This window comes from Mauremys reevesii, linkage group 2, assembly GCF_016161935.1.
Source record: "Mauremys reevesii isolate NIE-2019 linkage group 2, ASM1616193v1, whole genome shotgun sequence".
NCBI lineage: Eukaryota > Metazoa > Chordata > Testudines > Geoemydidae > Mauremys > Mauremys reevesii.
In genome coordinates, this window is record NC_052624.1 from 78,560,277 (window position 1) to 78,581,932 (window position 21,656).

Below are 21,656 nucleotides of genomic sequence, written 5' to 3' on the forward strand. Positions count from 1 at the left end.
CAAAAAACTATCTTGAAAAAATATTAAGGCTACAGAGTCAAGCACTCCAAAACTGACACCCATATGAGTCATCAGCAGGGTATGAACATTTGGGAACTATAAGGGGCTGAAGTGTGATGGAATCTTTGAAGATTTTAACTGCTAAATTCTAAGAAATCTCTACAGAGCATATATGAGCTATGATTTTTCAAAGGCTTATAGCTTGGCCAAATTTGGTTGGATTTTCATCAAATCGTCAAAAGGCACATCCCTGATTTAAATGGAAAAAAAAAGAAAGCCTCCTGCTGCTCCAAAAAATGAGTGTTAGAGCTTCTCAAAGAAAAGGTTGATAGAATTTTTTACATTTGGATGAATTTTTCTAAAAAATTCAGCCTGAGGCAGTTACTTAGCATGTAAAACTACAGCACAAACAGTTAGTTTGTCAAAGTTATAAGCAAGTGAAAAAGGTCTGACAGTGGGAAGTGTCAGGCAGCCTCTGGAAGCAGTGCTACCAAACCTGCCTGTAATTACTTCTGTACACTTTCCTTCACCAATCAATTATTCTGGCCCCTCCGTCATTCTTATTGCTTTTCTCTGAACTCCCACCAACTTCTCTTTAATTTTGGTAATGACCTAAATTTAAATTCCAGATGTGGGCTCACCAGATTCCTAAAGTGAAGGACTATTATCTCCCATCAAAATACATAATATGTGCATGGCAGGTGTTTTAAAGTGGATAATTTAAAAATATTTCAGTTTGCCTAAGTGCGTCTTTTTTTAAATGGTTCATTGGTGGTGGATTTTCATCAGCTGGACTGCAAGTATTAATGGTGTACCATGTACTGTGTAAAGAACAAGTAGTACTTGTGGCACTGACTAATGTGTTTACCACTCTGAAACATGTACAGTGTGTAACTTGCACTTTAATTTAGACCAGCTTTATATTGGCAGTCAGCACCTTATAAAAAGAAGCACTTTGTTTTGTCTCCTTAGAAGTTCAAGGTTGGCAATTATTTTGCTAGAGGGTGATACTATTTGACTATAAGAAGTTTTGGGGGTTATTTTTTTTATATTCACTAACATTTCTTTTTTCCTAAGAGAAAAGCATACGAGGAGATGATAAATCTGCAAGGGTTGTCTAAGTTGAGAATTCTGACAGACCTTCAGATCACGGAAGTGTAGAAGACGTTTTTCTTTGCCTGGTAGGGTAGCCATTGCTTGTGCTATAAGTGTGGTGGTCTTGGAGATCCTGAGCACGTGAATGTGTACTGTCAGTGCTGATCAATGCAGATAGTCCACCACAAGTTTTCTTAAATTCAAATCTACCGGCAGTGTATAGCTACATGTGTTTTTTGTAACTGATAAAAAGTAGAAGTGTACAGTTTCTTTCCTGGACTGAATTATGAATGTCTAACACCAAGAGTTTAGATGTTTGCAGATGCTTAAGCGTGGGAGTGTGAACCAAGCTACTTCAACATTATGTCATAACTCTTTGTAAAAGTAGTTTTCTAGTTTTCTTTCCTCCTCTTATTTTGTGTTATGGAGTAACATAGTTAAGACTACATCAGACTTTTGCCTTTGGCAGAAACTTATACCTTCTTTGGAGTTGAAATAGTGGGTTGCTTTAGGAAGAAGTAAAGTGGACAGAACTCCATGGGGGGGGGGGGGTGAATTTGGAGAGTATTTTGGTGCCTTGTAAGCATTCCTGGAAAAAGAAATAAACAGTAAAAATCACACTTTTTCAGAAATTTTGCATAGTATGCCTCATCAAATTTTATGTCCCTTTTACTCAAAACCCACACCACCCACCAACTTCAAAATTCACCCAAATGTCAACCACACCCTCTTTTGAATTACAACCCAGGACTTTCTGAAATCTTTTGGCCCTTCCAGTCAAAAATGACAATTTCTACGTAAGTAAAAAGAGCATGAAAAAGAAGCTGTTAAATTGGAGAGGGAAAGAGAAAGAGAGAGATTTTGCCAAGTAGCGGATTTAGAGTTAGTGGACCCCTGTGCTCAGCTTCATTTTTGGGGCCCCTCCTTCGGACCTAGCCAAGAAAAAGAACATTCTCTCTTATCTCCCTCCCCACCCCCATTTTTCATTCTTTTTTCCTTCCTCCTCCTCCTATAAGTAATAGGAAGTAAATGAAAATAAAGCAAGATACCTTGATTGTTTTTGTAGTCTAACTTATTTTTCCACAGGCCACTTGAAAATCGCTGAGGGTCTCAGTGGACCACTTAATGATCTTTCCAAATACTGTTTGTACCATTAGCTAACTATTGTAAAGCACTTTGGATAAGAGCATTTTATAAAAAATATGTAAAAAAATGTTGGGGTGTGGGGTTTGGCCAGGACTTAGGGTACTGGAGGGGGCTCAGGGCTGGGGGTGCAGAGTCTTGGAGGAAGTTAGGGTGCAGGAGCAGGCTGGGTTTTGGAGTTCAGGGTCTGGCCAGGAGTTAGGGTGTAGGAGGGGGGCTCAGGGTTGGGGCAGGAGGGGGCACAGGGTTGGGACAGGAGGTTGGGACATGGAGCGCTTACCTGGAGCAGCTCCTATCTGGTGCAAGAGATGCAGGTGGGAATGTGTGTGTGTGGGGGGGGGGCTGCAGGAGCTCCTGTTTGTGCTCAGAGTGGGGGTGGGGTGGGGGTGCAGGAGTCAGGGAGGGCAGGGGGCTGGGGATGTGCTTGGGGTGGTGCAGGAGTCAGGGCGGGGGTTGGGGGGGGACTCCCAGCCCCCTGCCCTGAGCAGTTCACGTTGTGGAGTCAGGGCAGGTGGCTGGGGGTGCAGGCGTCATGGCTGGGAGTGTGGGGGGTGCAGGAGTTAGGGAGGGCAGGGGCTGGGTGTGTGTGAGGGGTTGCAGGAGTCGGGCTGGGGTGCAGGGTCTGGCCAGGAGTTAGGATGCAGGAGGGGGCACAGGGTTGGGGCAGGAGGTTGGGGCATGGATCACTTACCTGGAGCAGCTCCTATTTGGTGCGAGGGGTGCAAGTGGGACTGTGTGTGTGGGGAGGGGGGCTGCAGAAACTCCCGTTTGTGCTCATGGTGGGGGTGGGGGCATGTGGGGGGTGCAGGAGCCAGGGAGGGCAGGGGGCTGGGGTCGTGAGGGTGCTTCCAGACTCTTGCCCTGAGCAGTTCACGTCGGAGGGGGTATATGTAGGGGGAGTGAGGGGGCCCCACCTTTGCTCCGCCCTGTCCCAATTCCACCCCTTTCCCCAAGGCCCTGCCCCCACCTCTTCTCCGCCTCCTTCCCCGAGCGTGCTGTGGCCCCACTCCTCCCCCTCCCTCCTGGAGCGACCTGAGTGCCAGCAAACAGCTGTTCGGCGGCGGGGGCAGCGCTGAAAGGGAGTGGGAGGGGTGGGAACATGGCATGCTTGGGGGAGGAGGCAGGGAAGGAAGGAGCTTGGCTGCCTGTGGGTGCGGGCGGAGCCTGCAGCAGGAGCCCCAGGAGCCGGCAGGACCAAGCTTCTGCCCCCCACAGCTTCCTGGCTCTGGGGTCCCCTGTCGTTGGCAGGCCCAGTGCCAGGGCACCCTGTGTTTCACTGTAAATCCACCTCTGATTTTGCCCATCAAAATAATCTTTGGTTAGAGGGATAAGCACTGGGCTGGGAGCCAGATGACCACAAGTTCAAGTCTTACTTCTTTCATGGACTGGTTTCAATAATTTTCTATTTTCTTCACAGTCATTATTGAGCAAGCCCTTATATGCCTATCTTAGGAATAAGGCAGGTATTATTTCCCCCCATTTTACAGATCATACAACTGAGGATCTTAGTTGCAAAACACCACCTCTGGCAAGGTTTAGTATTTAGGTTGTTACTGTTGCGGAACCAAATCTTATCCATTTAGCTACACTGCATCTCAAAAAGTTTAGGCTAAAGCTATATGGTTGGTTTAACTCTTTCTAAAATGAGAATCCCAGTCTACACCCTTCACTATCACCCTCAGGTCTGACTCTTGTCCCCTCTGCATTCCAGTTAGGCAGTTTGCACTCCTCCACTTTGCATAAGAGCCAGCAGCAGGAACAATGAGAGCACAGGAGAGACAGTGTCCCAGCTCGTGATTCCAGTGCCCTGCTCCACAGGGGCCGCAATTGCAGGGAACATCCTGCTCAGTTTCTGCACTCTGGAATGGAGCATGCTCATTAGCATGTAGAGTTTAGCTGCCAAACTCTAACAAGACTCTACTGGGCATGTGCAAACTGTGATTTTTTTTCAAAGGCTTATAACTTGGTCAAATTTGCATAGTTTTTCACAGGAACATGATCAATAGCACATTCTTGGTGCCATTCTGTCTCCCCTGCCAAATTTTACGTCAAAGTATGGAGGTGCTAGAGCCTCTTAAAATGCAATTCTAATAATTTTGATAACATATGGAATACAATATATTTCCCACTGTCCTTGTTCTTGGAAATGGCTCCATTCTTTTTGCCAAAACTTTCTAAAAAATTCAGCCTGAGGCAGACAGCTGGCATTGAAAATGTCAGCCCAAAATGTTAGTTTGGCAAAGTAACAAACAACTGAACAGAGTGTGTTTTATAATGGAAAGTTGGGCAAGCTTAACTAGAGATAGAACTATATGCTCATGATATATGCCTTCCCTGTATAATACATTTTATGCACAGTAACTCTAACTGGTATGTTTAATGTAGGCCAGGCCACTGTTTAGAGCTGATTTATTTACCATTTCTTGTTGTTTCTTTTCTGATTGTTAAAAAGAAATTAAACGTTATTCCTCAAGACTGTCATCTGTTTTCTTTACCAGAATCCTGATGAGTTTGAGCTAATTTCCTTGACACTTTATTAGCAATTCAAAAAGGCTGCTTTGCAGAAAGGATCTCCAAGTGTCTTTTTTATATTAAACATAGAAAAATCAAACATTTTATATGTATATAATGTGTGTGTGTGTATCTACCCACACATACTTATCGTATAAGTAAATTTAATCTTGATTGCTTTGCAAAATTTTGTTTCCCAAATGCAAGCAAGTTGCCAATTCTGGATATGAATTAGCATTGTATAGTAGTAAACCAGTAGCTCATTTATAAAAGTACAGCTTCTTGATTTGCTGCTCTGTGGTTGAATTTTAATAAGATAAACATCTGCCAGTTGTCTGACAGTTAATGGCAGCATCAAAATCACTGAGTGACTAAGGTGACAAGTTACCTTGACATGTCAGGTTTTTATTGCTGTCCTTGGCATTTAAGGATCATGTATTAAGTGATATTTAATGAAGACTCATTCTGTTTGTCAGTTCCATGACATGATCTGTGTGACGGAAGGAATAATGTCTTGATGTCAACTTAAGATGAGAAGATTGCAGTAGATATTACCTGTCTTAATAGCACAGAATTAGTTTGAGGAGATGTAGGCAAATCAGATTGCATGTTTTATCATCAGGCTGCCAGATGGGGCTTAGGTGAGTTTATGTGAAAATTCAGGCATTGTTACTCAGTAACTGATGGGTTCTGTCTGGGGGAAAAAATCACTTATGGGGATTTACTACATTCACTCCTCAGAGCAAGTGAATTTCTCTAGTTTTGTAAAATTCTATTACTGTCATGTTTAACTACTGCAACTGTACAAACATGCAGCAGTGAACAGCAAATTATTTAAAAAAAATAATATGAAGACATAATTTCAGCTTGGAATATACCTTTAATTTATTCAGAAGTCAGTGGAAATTAATAATTTTGCTTTAATAAAATACAGTCATATTCTCCATATGCTTAAAAGGCTTCTTCAGATACAGATCAGCATTGTATATTCTCTAGTTCCTAGTTCAAGTGTATGAAAATGCACACCTTATTTGATACACATACATTTCTTTCTTAAATCCTAGTAAGAGTAATATTCACGTCTATAGTGCCTGTCATCACAAAATGTTTTCCAAAAATTGATTGTTTCACAACACTCTGGAAGTAGATAGAGATGGGTCTGAGTGCCAAAGCCAGCCATGAGTCACTCACATGATTAACTTTACATACATGCATAGCCCCACTGATTTTGCAGGATTGGGGACATTTAGGTCCTCCAGAACCAATCTTTGACCCCAAAGTTTGGTAATTTTGAATATGGAGTTTTGCTTCGAACCCTGTAGTCTTTGTACTTCTTAGTTTGGCAGGGTTCAGGTCCTGCCCAGTCTCTAGTTCATATTATTATCCCGATTTCATAAATGGGAAGATGGAGGCATACAAAAGATAAAGTGACTTCCTTACGCTCACATAGCAAGGCAGTAGGAGAACTATGAATACAAGCCAGATCTTGTGACTCCCTATTTCATGTTTAAATCTCTAATTTATGTTGCTTCTCAATAGTGTTTATAAAATCTATTATCTGTTTTTTCCCCTGTACATTCGATATTATATGATAGGCCATAATAGTGAAAGTATGTCAAGAAAAAAATAGTACAGTATAAGTTACTGAGCAAAAGTATTTTCTTAAATATTGCTGGATTGGCAAAAATATTTTTTTGCAAACACACCTGAGATCATGTGCAGTGGTATTGGACCATTTTAATATCTAGCATGTATGCCAGCATTTTACTGTAGTGTCTTTATATTTACTTGATATAGTCTGATCACTTCACATTGCAAAGCCAGATCAAACTTATTCCAGTTAAATGTTTGGTATTAAGATGTCATGGTAGGAAACGATAACTGTGGTTGAAGCTTTTTGATTTCATATATTGCCGCTTTTATCAACTTGAGGGATCTTTTTTTCCAGAAAGGTTCTGAAGGAAATCTCTGTTGGAGACCTCAAGCCCAATGAAACAGTTGAAGCAAATCTAGAAGCACAACTACTCTCCAGGCTAGATCACCCAGCCATTGTCAAGTTTTATGCAAGCTTTGTGGAACGAGAGAGTTTCTGCATCATCACTGAATACTGTGAAGTAAGACTTCTTGTAAATTATTGTGAACAAATTACAGGCAGTGTGCAAAATTCTGATATGAATCATACAACATTTTAAGCTTCTGTTCCCATTTTTTGTGAATCCCACATGTGGTCCATAGCAGGTTGAAAGACAGAGATAAAATATATTGTAAGGCTTTAATATGAAATTGTAAAAAAAACAAAAACAAAAACAAAACACCCAAGCCCAACCTTTTAATCTTCTTCAAAAATTTTCCATCCAACTCAAAATGTGCAGCTATCCTGGATACTTTTTTCTATAGCTTGGCTGTTACTATCTGGCTAGTATCACAAATGGATTTTGTGCTGGCAAATCACATTGTTGCAAGCATCCAAATTTGGTCTTAACAATTAAGAAAATAAAATTCCATAGAATGAAAAATTAATTCACTCCTTAAAGTAACTTTGATAATTAGCTGTTCTTTTATTGTCGGACTGTTCAAGTTTGTTCTGGAAACGACATAATTTTTTCAAAGTTGTGAGACAGTGAATAACTATCACTCTGTTAATCCAACATATGTTACAAAAGGACTCTGGTAAGTTGCAAATAACACTTGACGGGGCATTTCATTATGGTCAGATACCCGTGGAATTGACATATGAAATTAGGGAAAAGTCAAGTCCAGGGCCTAGATTCTTTCCTGTGTTAGGGCTACTTTTTACTGTGCTGCTGGTGCAAAGTGGCCCTAAAGCCAAAGTAATCACAGACACGTCACACCAAAATAGGGCCTTTCTCTTCCTCTACTGCTGTAGAGCCTGCATAATGGCTCCTATACCCAGCCCCTCCCTTGAGCGGGTATAGTGAGAATGGCTGAGGGAAAAGGGCATGGCAGGGACTCCCCTGCTCCCAGGCAATCACCAGCTGCTGTAACATGCCCTTCAGGTTATATGTAACCTGGGCAAGCAAAAGCAGCCTTCAGGCTGCTCTAATGTGCACTAGAAAACCAGAAAATGTACGTCTATATGTCCTTAGTTCTGATACATCTTTCTATATGTAATGGCATACAGAGCTTTTCACCTAAAATTAGTCTGTTTAAATCCTGCCTAAATTAATGGTGAGCAAAATTTGCTGCCACCTGATGGGTGTTTGGAAGCTTACTGTGTTCTATGTCCAGTTTCTAATGCCAATAACTACTTCCACAATTGGCAGTAATTGGTACCGTCGCTGGCAGTTTAAGGAGAAAGACCAAGTATTAAGTTAGCATGGGAAAATGAGTTACCCCTTGTTCTGTTTCCTCCAAACTACTGTGGCTTTGAACCTTGCTGATGGAACAGTGCAGTGCAAGCCTCCTGTGCAGCTGCCTGACGCTGTGTCAGTTCTATGAATAACAGTCTGGCACTTTTCATCAGTGCTAACGACACTTGCAATTATAGAAGAGAAGTGTGTGTGTTCTGGTTTGTTTTTGTAGACTTCTCTGGTGGGTGACCCATTTCAAATATTTTAAGGCAATATAAGAACAGTCATGTCAATCTGATTTCAAACAAAAGTACCTAGATGAACCTCTGATTCTATTTTGTGGCCTAAAACTGGACATCAGTGAAATATAATTCTTAAAAACAATAATGGATTAATTCCCCTAAATGACAAATGATTTTTTTTAATACAACAATGAAATGTAAAACATAAGTCATTACATTCTTAAAATAAGAATAACTTCTCATTTCCTTTCTTCAGTGCAGTTTCAGTTCAGCCTGAAATACACATTCTCTAAGGAAAATTAGCAACTGTAGTCATGAATGCCTGTTCACGTTATCAATCATAAAAGCCAAAAAAGCAAATCCCATTTCAAAATAGTTATTACTGCATGTTATACAATATTCATGAAATTTAAATGTCTGAAGTAGCTTGATATCCTCCTTGTCCTTCACTTTATTTCGTTCTCTCCTGAACATTAATATACTGACCTTCCCAAACACAAAATAGGAAGAGTGAACTTCTTCAGGGTTTCCTGGCAACTACATTTCAGAATTGTTTTTCTTGAGCATTTTTTCCTAAGGTACTTACCTTTTCCATGGAATCAAGCTTAGAACAATTTGTAGGTCATTGGAGCCAATCTTTTAAGGGTGAGGGCTGAACATTATTGAGGTTGAGGGCCACAATCAGCACTGTAGGGCAGATTCTGTGCCCACTTCCGCTCCCTATGCATTGCTCAGACCACACATAGGAAGTAGAAACCACACACAAGCCTCCTGCCTGGAGTCCCCCAACATGGATGAGTGCCCAATAGGTATAGAACTCCTCAGCTCCTATGCTTTCCCTGATGTAGTGACATATTGGTGGGGAGGGTTATGTTAGACCAGGGAGGAGGAGTGGCTAGAGCATGGTCCACAGTGGTAATCCCCATGAGGTGTATGGTCCTATTGTACCATAACCAGCTGGTACAAGTTAGAGCAGGCACTTTGGAGTGGGGTAGGGAATCAAGGAGCTGTCACCAGGGGCGGCTCTAGGGTTTTTACTGCCCCAAGCAGGCTGCCTTCAGTGTTTTGCCTGCGGAGGGTCCGCTGGTCCTGTGGCCTCGGTGGACCTCCCGCAGGCGTGCCGAAGCCGCAGGACCAGTGGACCCTCCGCAGGCACGCCTGCGGGAGGTCCACTGAAGCCGCGGGACCAGTGGACCCTCCGCAGGCACGCCGCTGAGGGCAGCCTGCCTGCCGCCCTCGCGGCGCCGGCAGAGCACCCCCCGCGGCTTGCCACCCCAAACACGTGCTTGGCGTGCTGGGGCTTGGAGCCGCCCCTGGCTGTCACTGGTTGTGAATTCTGAGCTTCTTTTCTCCCTCTTCTGGACTGGTCTGGGTGGCTCCATGGGATAGGTGAATTATCCTTTTCTAGGTACAACACTAAGCTCAGGCAGAGCCCATCTAGCTACCCTGTGGAGAAACAGGTAACGGAGAAACTAGTACTACTATCTCTTATCTCCCCAGCTAGATAGCAGGTGCCACCAGGAAAGCTGCTGAGCAGCTGGAACAGCAAAGGGACAGCAGGTGTTCAGCAGGGCTGCCCAGACGGGGGGCAAGTGGGACAATTTGCCCCAGGCGCTGGGCCCTGCAGGGGCCACCACGAGAATATAGTATTCTCTAGTATTGCAACTTTTTTTTATGGAAGGGGCCTCTGAAGTTGCTTTGCCCCAGGCTCCCTGAATCCTCTGGGCAGCCCTGGTGTTCAGTGCTCCTCCCAACTCACAGCAGAGCTGCTTTTGGGGCTACATGGGAGGCAGGGATTCTACTTCCTCATGTTGTGAATCAGTTGACTCACATCAGTTTTAAAACTGCAGGGCATAGTTAGGGAACATATTTTCAATTCCTAATCAAATGCAAATATTCTTAACACAGTGGCTCTTGCAGGCCACAATTTAGAACCTCAAGGACTACAAGTTTGGACACTACTGTTGTAGGCTAAATCACTCCCATCCCCGGGGAAGCTTGTGGGAGCTGGGTTGGAGTGATACAAAAGGAGGGTGATCTGCTTTGCCTGCAGTGATTGTGGCTGCAGCATCAAGCTTTGGGGGCTTGGGAAAAACAGGGAATACTGGAGAGACCCTCAGGATTTTGACTAGAATGTCAAGCACACTGGGAGGGAAAGGTTTGGAGAGGAGAAATTGCATAATTCAAGATAACCATCTGACTTGTAACATTCTATTATTTATATTCTTAATCACCACCGTGGAATAAGAATGAAACACTGTCTATTTTCCTCTAGTATCTCATTGTAATCTCCACCCAATACTTGCAATTAAAATAGCTATGGTGTAGGCAAAGATCTATGTATCTTATAAATTGATTGCAAAGATGTAGATGGACAATGAAGTAGAATTATATGAATAGAAGGAATTTGTGACAATTATCCCTGGTTAGAATGGACAACCCCTAATTTTTGACCATAGCTATTTTTCCAGAATAGTTGAATGATAAATATAAATACTGAAATTTTGAATAATAGAAGATTAGGATTGGAAGAGACCTCAGGAGGTCATCTAGTCCAACCTCCTGCTCAAAGCAGGACCAACCCCAACTACATCATCCCAGCCAGGGCTTTCTCAAGCCAGGCCTTAAAAACCTCACTAGTTAACCCATTCCAGTGCTTCACCACCCTCCTAGTGAAATAGTTTTTCCTAATATCCAAACTAGACCTTCCGCACCGCAACTTGAGACCATTGCTCCTTGTTCTGTCATCTGCCACCGCTGAGAACAGCCTAGCTCCATCCTCTTTGGAACCTTCCTTCAGGTAGTTGAAGGCTGCTATCCAATCCCCCCTCACTCTTCCCTTCTGCAGACTAAATAAGCCCAGTTCCCTCAGCCTCTCCTCCATAGGCGCCAACTCCGTGGGTACTCCGGGACTGGAGCACCCATGGGGAAAAATGGTGGGTGCTGAGCAATCACCGGCAGCCTCCCTATTAGCCGATCCTCACCCCCGCCCCCCAGTGCCTCCTGCCCACTGGCAGGCCACGTGGATCAAAGCCTCCCACCCGCCATGATCAGCTGTTTCGCGGCATGCAGGAGGCTTGGGGAGAGGAGCGAGGAGGTGGTGTGCCTGTGGGAGGGGGCGGAACTGAGCAGGAAGAGGTGGTGCAGAGATGGAGCAGGGACCTGAAGAGGCAGGGTGGGAGTGGGGCCTTGGGGAATGGGTGGAGTAGGGGTGGAACCTGGGGCAGAGCCAGGGGTCGAGCACCCCCTGGCACGTTGGAAAGTCAGCCCCTGCGCTCTCCTCCTATGTGTCCCAGCCTCCTAATCATTTTCATTGCCCTCCGCTGAACTCTCTCCAATTTGTCCACATCCTTTCTGTAGGGGGTGAGCCCAAAATGGTATGCAATACTCCAGATGTGGCCTCACCAGTGCCGAATAGAGGGGAATAATCACTTCCCTCGATCTGCTGGAAGTGCTCCTACTAATGCAGCCAATATGCCGTTAGCCTTCTTGGCAACAAGGACATTCTGTTGATTCTTATCCAGCTTCTCATCCACTGTAATCCTCAGGTCCTTTTCTGCAGAACTGCTGCTTAGCCAGTCAGTCCCCAGCCTGTAGCAGTGCATGGGATTCTTCCATCCTAAGTGCAGGACTCTGCACTTGTCCTTGTTGAACCTGGATGAACCTCATCCGATTTCTTTTGGTCCAATCCTCCAATTTGTCTAGGTCACTCTGGACTTTATCCCTACTCTCCAGCATATCTACCTCTCCTCCCATCTTAGTGTCATCTGCGAACTTGCTGAGGGTGCAATCCATCCCATCATTCAGATCGTTAATGAAGATGTTGAACAAAACCAGCTCCAGAACCTACCCCTGGAGCACTCCGCTTGATACTGGCTGCCAACTAGACTTTGAGCCATTGATCACTATCCGTTGAGCCCAACAATCTAGCCAGCTTTCTATCCAACTTATAGTCCATTCATCCAATACATACTTTTTAAACTTGCTAACAAGAATATTGTGGGAGACCGTATCAAAAGCTTTGCTAAAGTCAAGATATATCATGTCCACCGCTTTCCCCATATCCACAGAGCTGGTTATCTCATCATAGAAGGCAATCAGATTGGTCAGGCATGATTTGCTCTTGGTGAATCCATGCTGATTGTTCCTGATCACCTTCCTCTCCTCCAAGTGCTTCAAAATGGATTCCTTGAGGACCTGCTCCATGATTTTTCCAGGGACTGAGGTGAGACTGACCGGTCTGTAGTTCCTTTTTCCCTTTTTAAAAGATGGGTACTATATTTTCTGTTTTTCAATCATCCAGGACCTCCCCCGCTTGCTACGAGTTTTCAAAGATAATGGACAATGGCTTTGCAATCACATCAGCCAACTCCCTCTGCATCCTTGGATGCATTAGATCCGGCCCCATGGACTTGTGCATGTCCAGATTTTCTAAATAATCTTAACCTGTTCTTTCACCACTGAGGGCTGCTCACCTCCTCCCCATACTGTGCTGCCCAGTGCAGCAGTCTGGGAGCTGACCTTGTCTGTGAAGACGGAGGCAAAAAAAGCATTGAGTACTTCAGCTTTTTCCTGAAGTGGGATCCTGATGGGATCCTGCCCATCAGTTCCATGAGAGAGTCAAAGTCTGCTTTTCTGAATTCCAGAGTCTGTATTCTGCTGCTCTCCTTTCTTCCTTTTGCCAGGATCCTGAACTCGACCATCTCATGGTCACTGCTGCCCAGGTTGCCACCCACTTCTACTTTCCCTACCAATTCTTCCCTGCAGGGCCAGCTCCAGGTTTTTTGCCGCCCATAGCAACCAAAAAAAAAAAAAGGGTGTGGGGGGGGCGCAGAGTGCCGCCACTGAAGCAAAAATAAAAAAATAAAAGCCGGAGTACCGCCCCTTGAAAAGGGCTGCCCCAAGCACATGCTTGGAATGCTGGTGCCTAGAGCCAGCCCTGCTTCCCTGTTTGTGAGCGCCAGTCAAGAGGATCACGGCCCCTAGTTGGTTCCTTCAGCACTTGCACCAGGAAGTTGCCCCCAACACTCTCCAAAATCTTCCTGGATTGTCTGTGTACTGCTATATTGCTCTTCCTGCAGATGTCAGGATGATTGAAGTCCCCCATGAGAACCAGGGCCTGTGATTGGGAAACATCTGTAAGTTGTCCAAAGAAAGTCTTGTCTACCTCATCCTCCTGGTCTGGTGGTCTATAGCAAATGCCCACCACAACATCACCCTTGTTGCTCTCGCCTCTAAGCTTAACCCAAAGACTCATGGTCTTTGATATCTCTAATTAGAAGATTATTTTCCTTTTAGGCTGCATGTATTTTCAAAAATTGTATTAAACAGAATTTTTAGAAAGCTATATTGATAAAGATCAGCATTAGAATTAAAGGGTGTGTCATATACCCAATATGCCTGTGGGTATCGGATAACAACTGAATCTTTATTTTGGCATAAGAAGAAATGTTTATAACTCTTATATTAAACATGCAAATATCCTCCAATGTTTCAGGGTCGAGATCTAGACTGCAAAATTCAAGAATACAAAGAAGCTGGGAAAATATTCCCTGAAAGCCAGATAATAGAATGGTTTATACAGCTGTTGCTTGGAGTCAACTATATGCATGAAAGGTACAGTAATTTACTTTAATATGAGAGCAGTTAGGTGTGATATGACAGAGCAGACTTGTATTGGCTAATTACAGATATTCAAATGGAAATAAAACCCTGCTGATTATTTTTTTTATATATAGAAAACCCTGTATACCCATTTTGAATTAGTATATGTGTAACGTGGTGATTGAAAAACCATTTAGCAAGAACAGTGCATTTTTTTAAGGGTCCGACCCTTCAATACCTATACTTCTATTACAACCTATTATATAGCAATATTATGATCACCCTCTTTTAGCAGTAGTCATCATTTGCAGACCTTTATTTTCTAAGATCCAGGTGACAGCCTTGAGAATATAGAGTAGAATCAAAACAGTTAATCAAATCTTGTGATTTAAAACAAATATTCAGCCTTATAAGAGAGAGAACACCTCTTAAACATAAAGAGTAAAGTGTATTTCTGGAGCAACTCCATTAATATCAATAAAGTTACCTTAGGGATAAATTTGGCCTAATGTTCCTCATTTTGGATATGTGTTTGAAGGCACTTACTACTTTCATCAGTGCATCAATGACTTAACCTAAAAAAATACTGCAGGTGACTCAGTCAATTATGTTTCGAATCTCTAAGCGATGAGCATATTTTTATAACTAATAATGTAAGATCCATAAGACCAGAGGAAATGAATGAGTCATTCCACAAAGTTCCACAGGTTATTTATTTCAAACCTACTTATAAGGTCCACTTATTCTTCTCTAATCTAGAGATATGAAGAGAGAAATAAGAGAGAAATGATTCCACTCTAAGGCTGAATGGCTTTGTCTAGGCTAGATAAATTTGGCAAGCTGACCACTGGTTGGTCCCACCAGCACATCTGTTACACCCCTCCACCTTCATGTTCACACACAATTGCTCCCAGCAATGTGCAGATAGTTGAACTACTGTTTGGATTAGATTTGCTTTGAACAAGGCTAGCCACCATATGATGTTCTACCCAGCCAGTCTCCCCTAATGTAGTCCCAATATGGACAGTGATTTCTGGCATACTAACCCTGGTGGTGCAAATAGTCCTACCAGTGCACTGGACACTACTTAGGTAGCTTGTCTAGTCCACTTTTTCACATTTCACTACACGGGTCAAGTTTGACCTAGATGAGACTCCTCACATGCTTAAAGTTAAGCATGGGCTGAAGTGCTTTGCTGGATCAGGACCAGCGCGCTCAGCTTTGCAGGATTAAGCCCTAGGACAGCAGACAGGGGATGAAAGACTCCTTTCTTAGTGGCTTTTCAGAAGTTCTAGAGCAGGGAGCCTAACTTTCAGCATCTTCCCTTTTTCTCTCTTTTTCATCAAAGTTGTTTGTGGCTGTTGGCAACACTAAAATACCATGGTGATGAGCTTGATATAAAATCCTATATAGCTAGCTCTACCCTCCCAAATCCCAGCATATTTCATCCTTCCATACTCAAAGACTTGGACCCATGCCAGTCTTTTAAGGATAAGAATCCCCTGGCTGTGCAGGCAGTATTTTAGCAGAGGTTGGTACCTTTGCCTATACATCTACAGACTATGCTGATGAGAGCATGATGGATAGAGGTCTCTACTTTGAGTGCTGACTTTCAGATTATCCAAGGAGTGCTTTCCCAGCATTTGCCTCAGACAGAATATGAGGAATATGATTGAAATGAAAAACCTCAAAATCTAATTAAACTATTAGAATTAGGAATTAGGCATTAGGAATGGTCATATCCTAGAAAGACAGCTTTGTGTGAAACCCTTACTTAAACATATACATATTAAATAAGGGGATACACTATGTAATAAAGTGAGACCAAAAAAGCTTCGCTGTCCCAGGCTCTTAACTTCTGTCTTTCCCCTGTGATTTTCATCTCTCTATGCCTTCTATATCTCAGGTCTCCCCCTGCGCGCGCGCGCGCGCGCACACACACACACACACACACACACACACACACACACACACACACACACACACACACACACACACACACACACACACACACACACACACACACACACACAGCCTTTTATCCACTTTCTCCCTGTACTGTATTTTTCTTGTCCTCCACTTGGTCTACAAATAAATCTTTAGAACTCTCTCTGGTAAATAAACCTCCCTTGGTAAATAAATGTATTAAACTACTGGGCTTCCTGAGAAGTACAGTTTAATTCTCCAGTGGCAGCAACAATTTGAGTTTTGAATAGCTTTTTATTTTCTCTCTTTGAGCCATCACTGTTTAATGGCACTTCCCCAACCACACTCAGGTAGTTTTGATTTTTATTTACATTCCTTTTAATGCATCATATATTTGTATATAGATGCACATTAAAAATATTCTGTACCTTTCTGGTATTATCATGCATCATAAAAATTATCAGAGCCAAACAATAGCAAGTATGTAAATATGTGGACTTTTTAATAAGTCTATAACAGGCATCCATTCTAGGTACAAAAAATATAATTGCCAGCCTCTATTTATAATTATACTGATTTCTTCTCTAACAATAAGGAAAAATTATAGCACATGCTTTTAATCATTTCCAGTTCTAGTGCGAAGACAACATGAGCCTAAAACTGGAAAACATGAGTATTCATAAACAATTGCATTTCATAATAAAAAAAAATTCCTTGGATTGTGTGAAGGAGAACTTTTGCTTAGGAGTATTTAAATTGCATACATCTATCCACATAGCTGAGCATGTGTCTACAGCTTAGCTGAAACTACTGGTTCAGTATTTAAAAATTCTATTTTCAAAATAAGATGTTTTTGCTACCTGGAAGGATTTTTGCAATGACAATACAGATTAGCAAGATTAGAAATGTTCATCTTTTTCTTGTGCTTCATAAATCTCAAAGGGTATGATTATCTCCTGGTGACCACACCACCTACTGTGTATTTTACATAATTGGAAGTTTTTTGGATTTGAACTTGACAGCTAAATTGTCTAGAATAAATGGATGAACATCTCATCTATCATTAGTATAACAGAAGAGAGAAATAATGGACTGCATGCTTGTTTAGGTTAGAGAAAGTTAGCATGCTAACCACCACTTGCTCTAGCGCTTTGAACACATCACATGTCCACACACAAAATTGCACCTAACAGCATCCAGCCAATCACGCCATTGTTGAGACTTCTTTTGAGTAAAACTAATCACTATGTGGTCCTTCACCTTGGTAATTTCCACTAGAGCAGTTTCAAAATGGAATGATTTTGGCATAGTAGCCCCAATGGTGCAAATAGGCCTTCAACTACCATCCTACAGTGCACGAGGCATTGCCTAGATTGCTTGTTTTGGTCTTTCTGCCTTCTACTGCACAGGAGTCAAGTTTGCCAGAAACCACTTAGCTCTACAAATAGTTCTTCACACACTGTTCAAATTAGTTCCATTCACAGCAGTAAACTTCACTCTGTTTCAGTTGGCAGCATATGGCAGAGGAAGCCTTATTCAGCATGAGCAGAGCATGTTGCAAAAAGTTCTTCCATACTTTTCTATGGAAATAGATTGTTTTTGTCTACTGCACCTTGAAGTATGGTGCTTTTATATGACAAGTAAGGATCAAATGCACAGTCTATTGTACATAGGCACAGGTAACTCTATAACATTTTTAATAACTAAATTTATCCACATTTGAAATCCACACTTTGGAATCCAAATCCTGCCCAGAAATCAGTGACTGGTTGTTTACTTCAGAGTTTCTTTGTGATGAATAGTAGCCACAGAATGTATCCATCTGTACAAAGTGAGACATTTTATATAAAAATAAATATGTATACATATGTGATATAATGATGAATGTCACTTTAAATAGCGTAATGTTCCTTGCTAATTTAATGCATGACAAATGCATGTATATTGCTTGAGAAAGTTGCTATAATAAGTGTATTTCATCTGTTTATTAAGAAACCTTGGTAAATACCCACTGCATAATCCATTGATAATTCATTCTCATCTCTTAATGCACTATAGAAACAAATTGGTTAACTATTATCCTTGATGACAAGAACTGGAAGAAGTAGTTTAAATATTAAAATACTATTGAAATCTTTTCTTTATATTTCACTAAGCGTAAAGACTCATTTTTCAGTCTGCAGTCTATAAGTATACAATAATGCCTTCTATTAGGTATTTATTATTTGTATTTTATTGTTAGTTATTTGTGAATAGTATATATTGGACTCTGTGAGATTACCTTTGTATCTCATGAAAACATTACTTTCCCATGAGATGTGGACGAAATTGCTCAGTTAAATGATGCATCAGAAGAAGTTATTCTCTCAATATGGAAAACATTTTAGAAATCACTATAGTATTTCAGTACAGAAAACTTTAAAATTTTCCGGAAAAACAGGGCAGTATTTGAAGATTGCTGAACAACAACTGTAGTCAATTACCATATTTGATTTTATTGCTCACCCCTAAGGATTCTAGAGCCTCTGGTGCTCTCTTTATCTATTCTAAATGGTTGAAGAATTGGTCTCAATGAGACTATGCAATACCAGTAAGTGTAGGTATTGTAGACTGTTGTTCTAATTCCACTTGGGGGCAGATTATCGCCCGAAAGAACACTGTTGCATATGCCACTGACACCACAGGAATCAAGTGGGCAAGGTAAAACCTAGATGGGATGGTGGGATATGAGGGAGCCCTATGGGGAGAGAATTAACAAAAATTCCTTGAGCCTGTGCTTTGTATATAATATAGATGATGGTGATTATTATTAGTTTTTATTTGGGTGGGGGGAGGAAGATAAGGGTGTCATAGGTAGAAATTTCAAGAAGTTGAGAAAATATGGTTACACACAGCACTACTCATGGCTTAGAAGGGCAACTAAAATGATTAGGGGTTTGGAACGGGTCCCATCTGAGGAGAGATTAAAGAGGCTAGGACTTTTCAGCTTGGAAAAGAGGAGACTAAGGGGGGATATGATAGAGGTATATAAAATTATGAGTGATGTGGAGAAAGTGAATAGGGAAAAGTTATTTACTTGTTCCCATAATATAAGAACTAGGGGCCACCAAATGAAATTAATAGGCAGCAGGTTTAAAACAAATAAAAGGAAGTTCTTCTTCACACAGCGCACAGTCAACTTGTGGAACTCCTTACCTGAGGAGGTTGTGGAGGAGGTTGTGAAGGTTAGGACTATAACAGGGTTTAAAAGAGAACTGGATAAATTAATGGTGGTTAAGTCCATTAATGGCTATTAGCCAGGATGGGTAAGGAATGGTGTCCCTAGCCTCTGTTTGTCAGAGGGTGGTGATGGACGGCAGGAGAGAGATCACTTTATCATTACCTGTTAGGTTCACTCCCTCTGGGGCATCTGGCATTGGCCATTGTCAGTAGACAGATACTGGGCTGGATGGACCTTTGGTCTGACCCAGTACGGCCATTCTTATGTTCTTATGGTGTCATGTGAATCCTTGAGGAACAGCTTGGTTAAAACTGATGGGAAAGAGAGAGAGAATGATAGATATATTTTATTTTTTTCAAATAACACTTTTTCCCTGAGAGGGGGTTCTCAGATCTTTGAGGATCCCCCACTTTTTAATTCCTCTGTTCTGAAGTATCTCATGATGAGGATTATCCTTCTGGCAGATGACTGAACATAGCTCCCTTAAGACCAATCAGATGGGTAAAAAGAACAACAGGTTTTGTTCTCTCCCATCAATGGCTGAATATGTTGCCTCTGCAGCTCACCTAATTCCTTACATCAAAGGACTGAGTGCTAGTCTCAAACTATGATACCTGCATTCATGTGTTTTATGCTAAGTATCTAGTTCCTAATACTGCAAATAACTGCACATAGATGCATTTCTCCACCACAAGGAGCCCATTGAAGGCAATGGAGCCAGGTGCAGGTACAGGGATGTGTCTGTGTATTGTGAGTTGCAGGACTAGGTCCTAGTCTGCGAGGCTGACCTTTAGTAACACGGTTCTATTGAAGGAAGTGGCTGGGTTAGTATATTTGACTATAATTTCTCCAAATCAGATGAAATTGAATTCCCCTTTGTGTTTCAGGCGAATACTTCACAGGGATTTAAAAGCCAAGAATATTTTTTTGAAAAATAACCTTCTTAAAATTGGTAAGATTTCCTTACTTTCTTAGATGACTTTTAGTACTATAGAAAATTCCATCACAGATGTTATAAATACGTAGATTTAAATTAGAGGGTATCTAGAGGTGTCTAATACACTATCTTTTTTGTGGTTTAGTTCTAAAACTATGGTAATACTTAGTTTTGTGAATGGGTTTTTAACTAGGGGATGTCAACTTTTCATGCACGAGCATTTGAAAACAAAAGGATATCTTAATGCATTATTTTATTTTGAACTTGATCTAGACTTGGGAAACAATGTATATCTTTTCTATAGAAGATTCATGACCAATTGATTTTTCTCCATGTTTTAAAAATCATTGCAAGTTTTTTTTGTAAAATCATTTTATGTCTCCTTATGAACATTCAATATGGATAATTAAAATGTGCATATAATTTAATCCCCAGCTTTTTCTTATAGTTATTGATATTTATAATAGCTATTTCCAACCATTACACCCTAGATTTACTAATCTTTATCTAAACTGCTTCTTTATTGAAATATTTATAGGAACATATTGCCAAGTCTTGTCAAGACACTAGAACTGAGAAAACTCTGGAATCTCTTATTTTTACAATATGCAGTTGTCTTATTTTCAAACATTGCACAATATTAACATTAATAAAATAATGCTCCTTTTCAAAATCTTTTCTGGTGAAAGAATTGCAAAAGCAATAACTTTTCCCCCTTATAAAACAGTTCTTTCTTTTTCTGTATAAGTGCGTATGTTCATGCACTGCATCTGTTTTATTCCCCTGTGTAAGGGGGACAGGTGTACTGACTCTTATACTCAGTATGTTTGTGTCCATCGCAGCCAAATTGTTAGTTAAATTCATTAGTAATTTTTTTTTACTTCTTCTAAACATTCTTTTATATGAATGTTATGGTAATGAAAGGTTCCAGACTGATATTGTAGCAATTTGATCTAAACTAATCTCTGATTTTCTACTGCACCCATCACCATGGTGACTAGTTGTCAAAGTCTTCTATTTAAAAGGTACAGCATGCATAGGCATCAGCAGTGCAAAATTCTCCACACTGCCTAGACAATATGCCTTGGCCTTGAACTGTAGGAATCACCTCAACAGGAGAGAGAAAGTTCATTCTTTCAATCCTTAGCAGCTCTGCTGAGAGTATAAGCAATGTTGCCAGTTATTAGTGCTGCTTTCTGTGAGATGGATGGACATTAATCCATGGGGAAAAGGACTGACTCTGTCAAATCAATTTATAATATACCAGACAGCCATAAGATGGAAAAAAACTTCTGTTTACTATTAGCTTGGGCTGCATTTGAATCAACAGTGCAGAAGTGAAAAGTTCTCTATCTCATTACCAATACTCTGACCCATTCAATTACCCCAATTTTTGTGTTTCAAGTGGCAGATCCTTGCTGATAATTGTCATAGCTCCACTGATTTCAACAGTTATGAGAATTCACACCAGCTGAAGATCTGGCCCTAAATTTTTTGAATAATATTAAATTCTAAAATGTTATATTAAAGACACTCAAAGTAATGTGATACAGCATGGCCAGAGGGCAGCAGGAGAGGGTTAGAAGGGAGCCTTATTCCCTGTAAGGGGAAGAAAGTTTGCTATAGATTAACTAGAGCACCTGAAGCCAATTAGAGCACCTGAAGCC

The 21,656-nt window shown here is 41.4% G+C and overlaps 1 protein-coding gene across 12 annotated transcripts in view; it reads left to right on the forward strand.

Moving 5' to 3' along the window:
- NEK11 (NIMA related kinase 11) overlaps positions 1-21,656 on the forward strand; it is a 168,380-nt gene that overhangs the window by 36,420 nt on the left and 110,304 nt on the right. For 11 of the 12 annotated variants that reach the window (XM_039524107.1, XM_039524108.1, XM_039524113.1 and 8 more), the window contains 3 exons: positions 6,698-6,863; positions 13,800-13,918; positions 19,940-20,004. In XM_039524107.1, coding sequence (XP_039380041.1) covers positions 6,698-6,863; positions 13,800-13,918; positions 19,940-20,004 — 350 coding nt within the window. The remainder of the gene's footprint in view (positions 1-6,697; positions 6,864-13,799; positions 13,919-19,939; positions 20,005-21,656) is intronic. The other variant, XM_039524110.1, reaches the window with a different exon arrangement.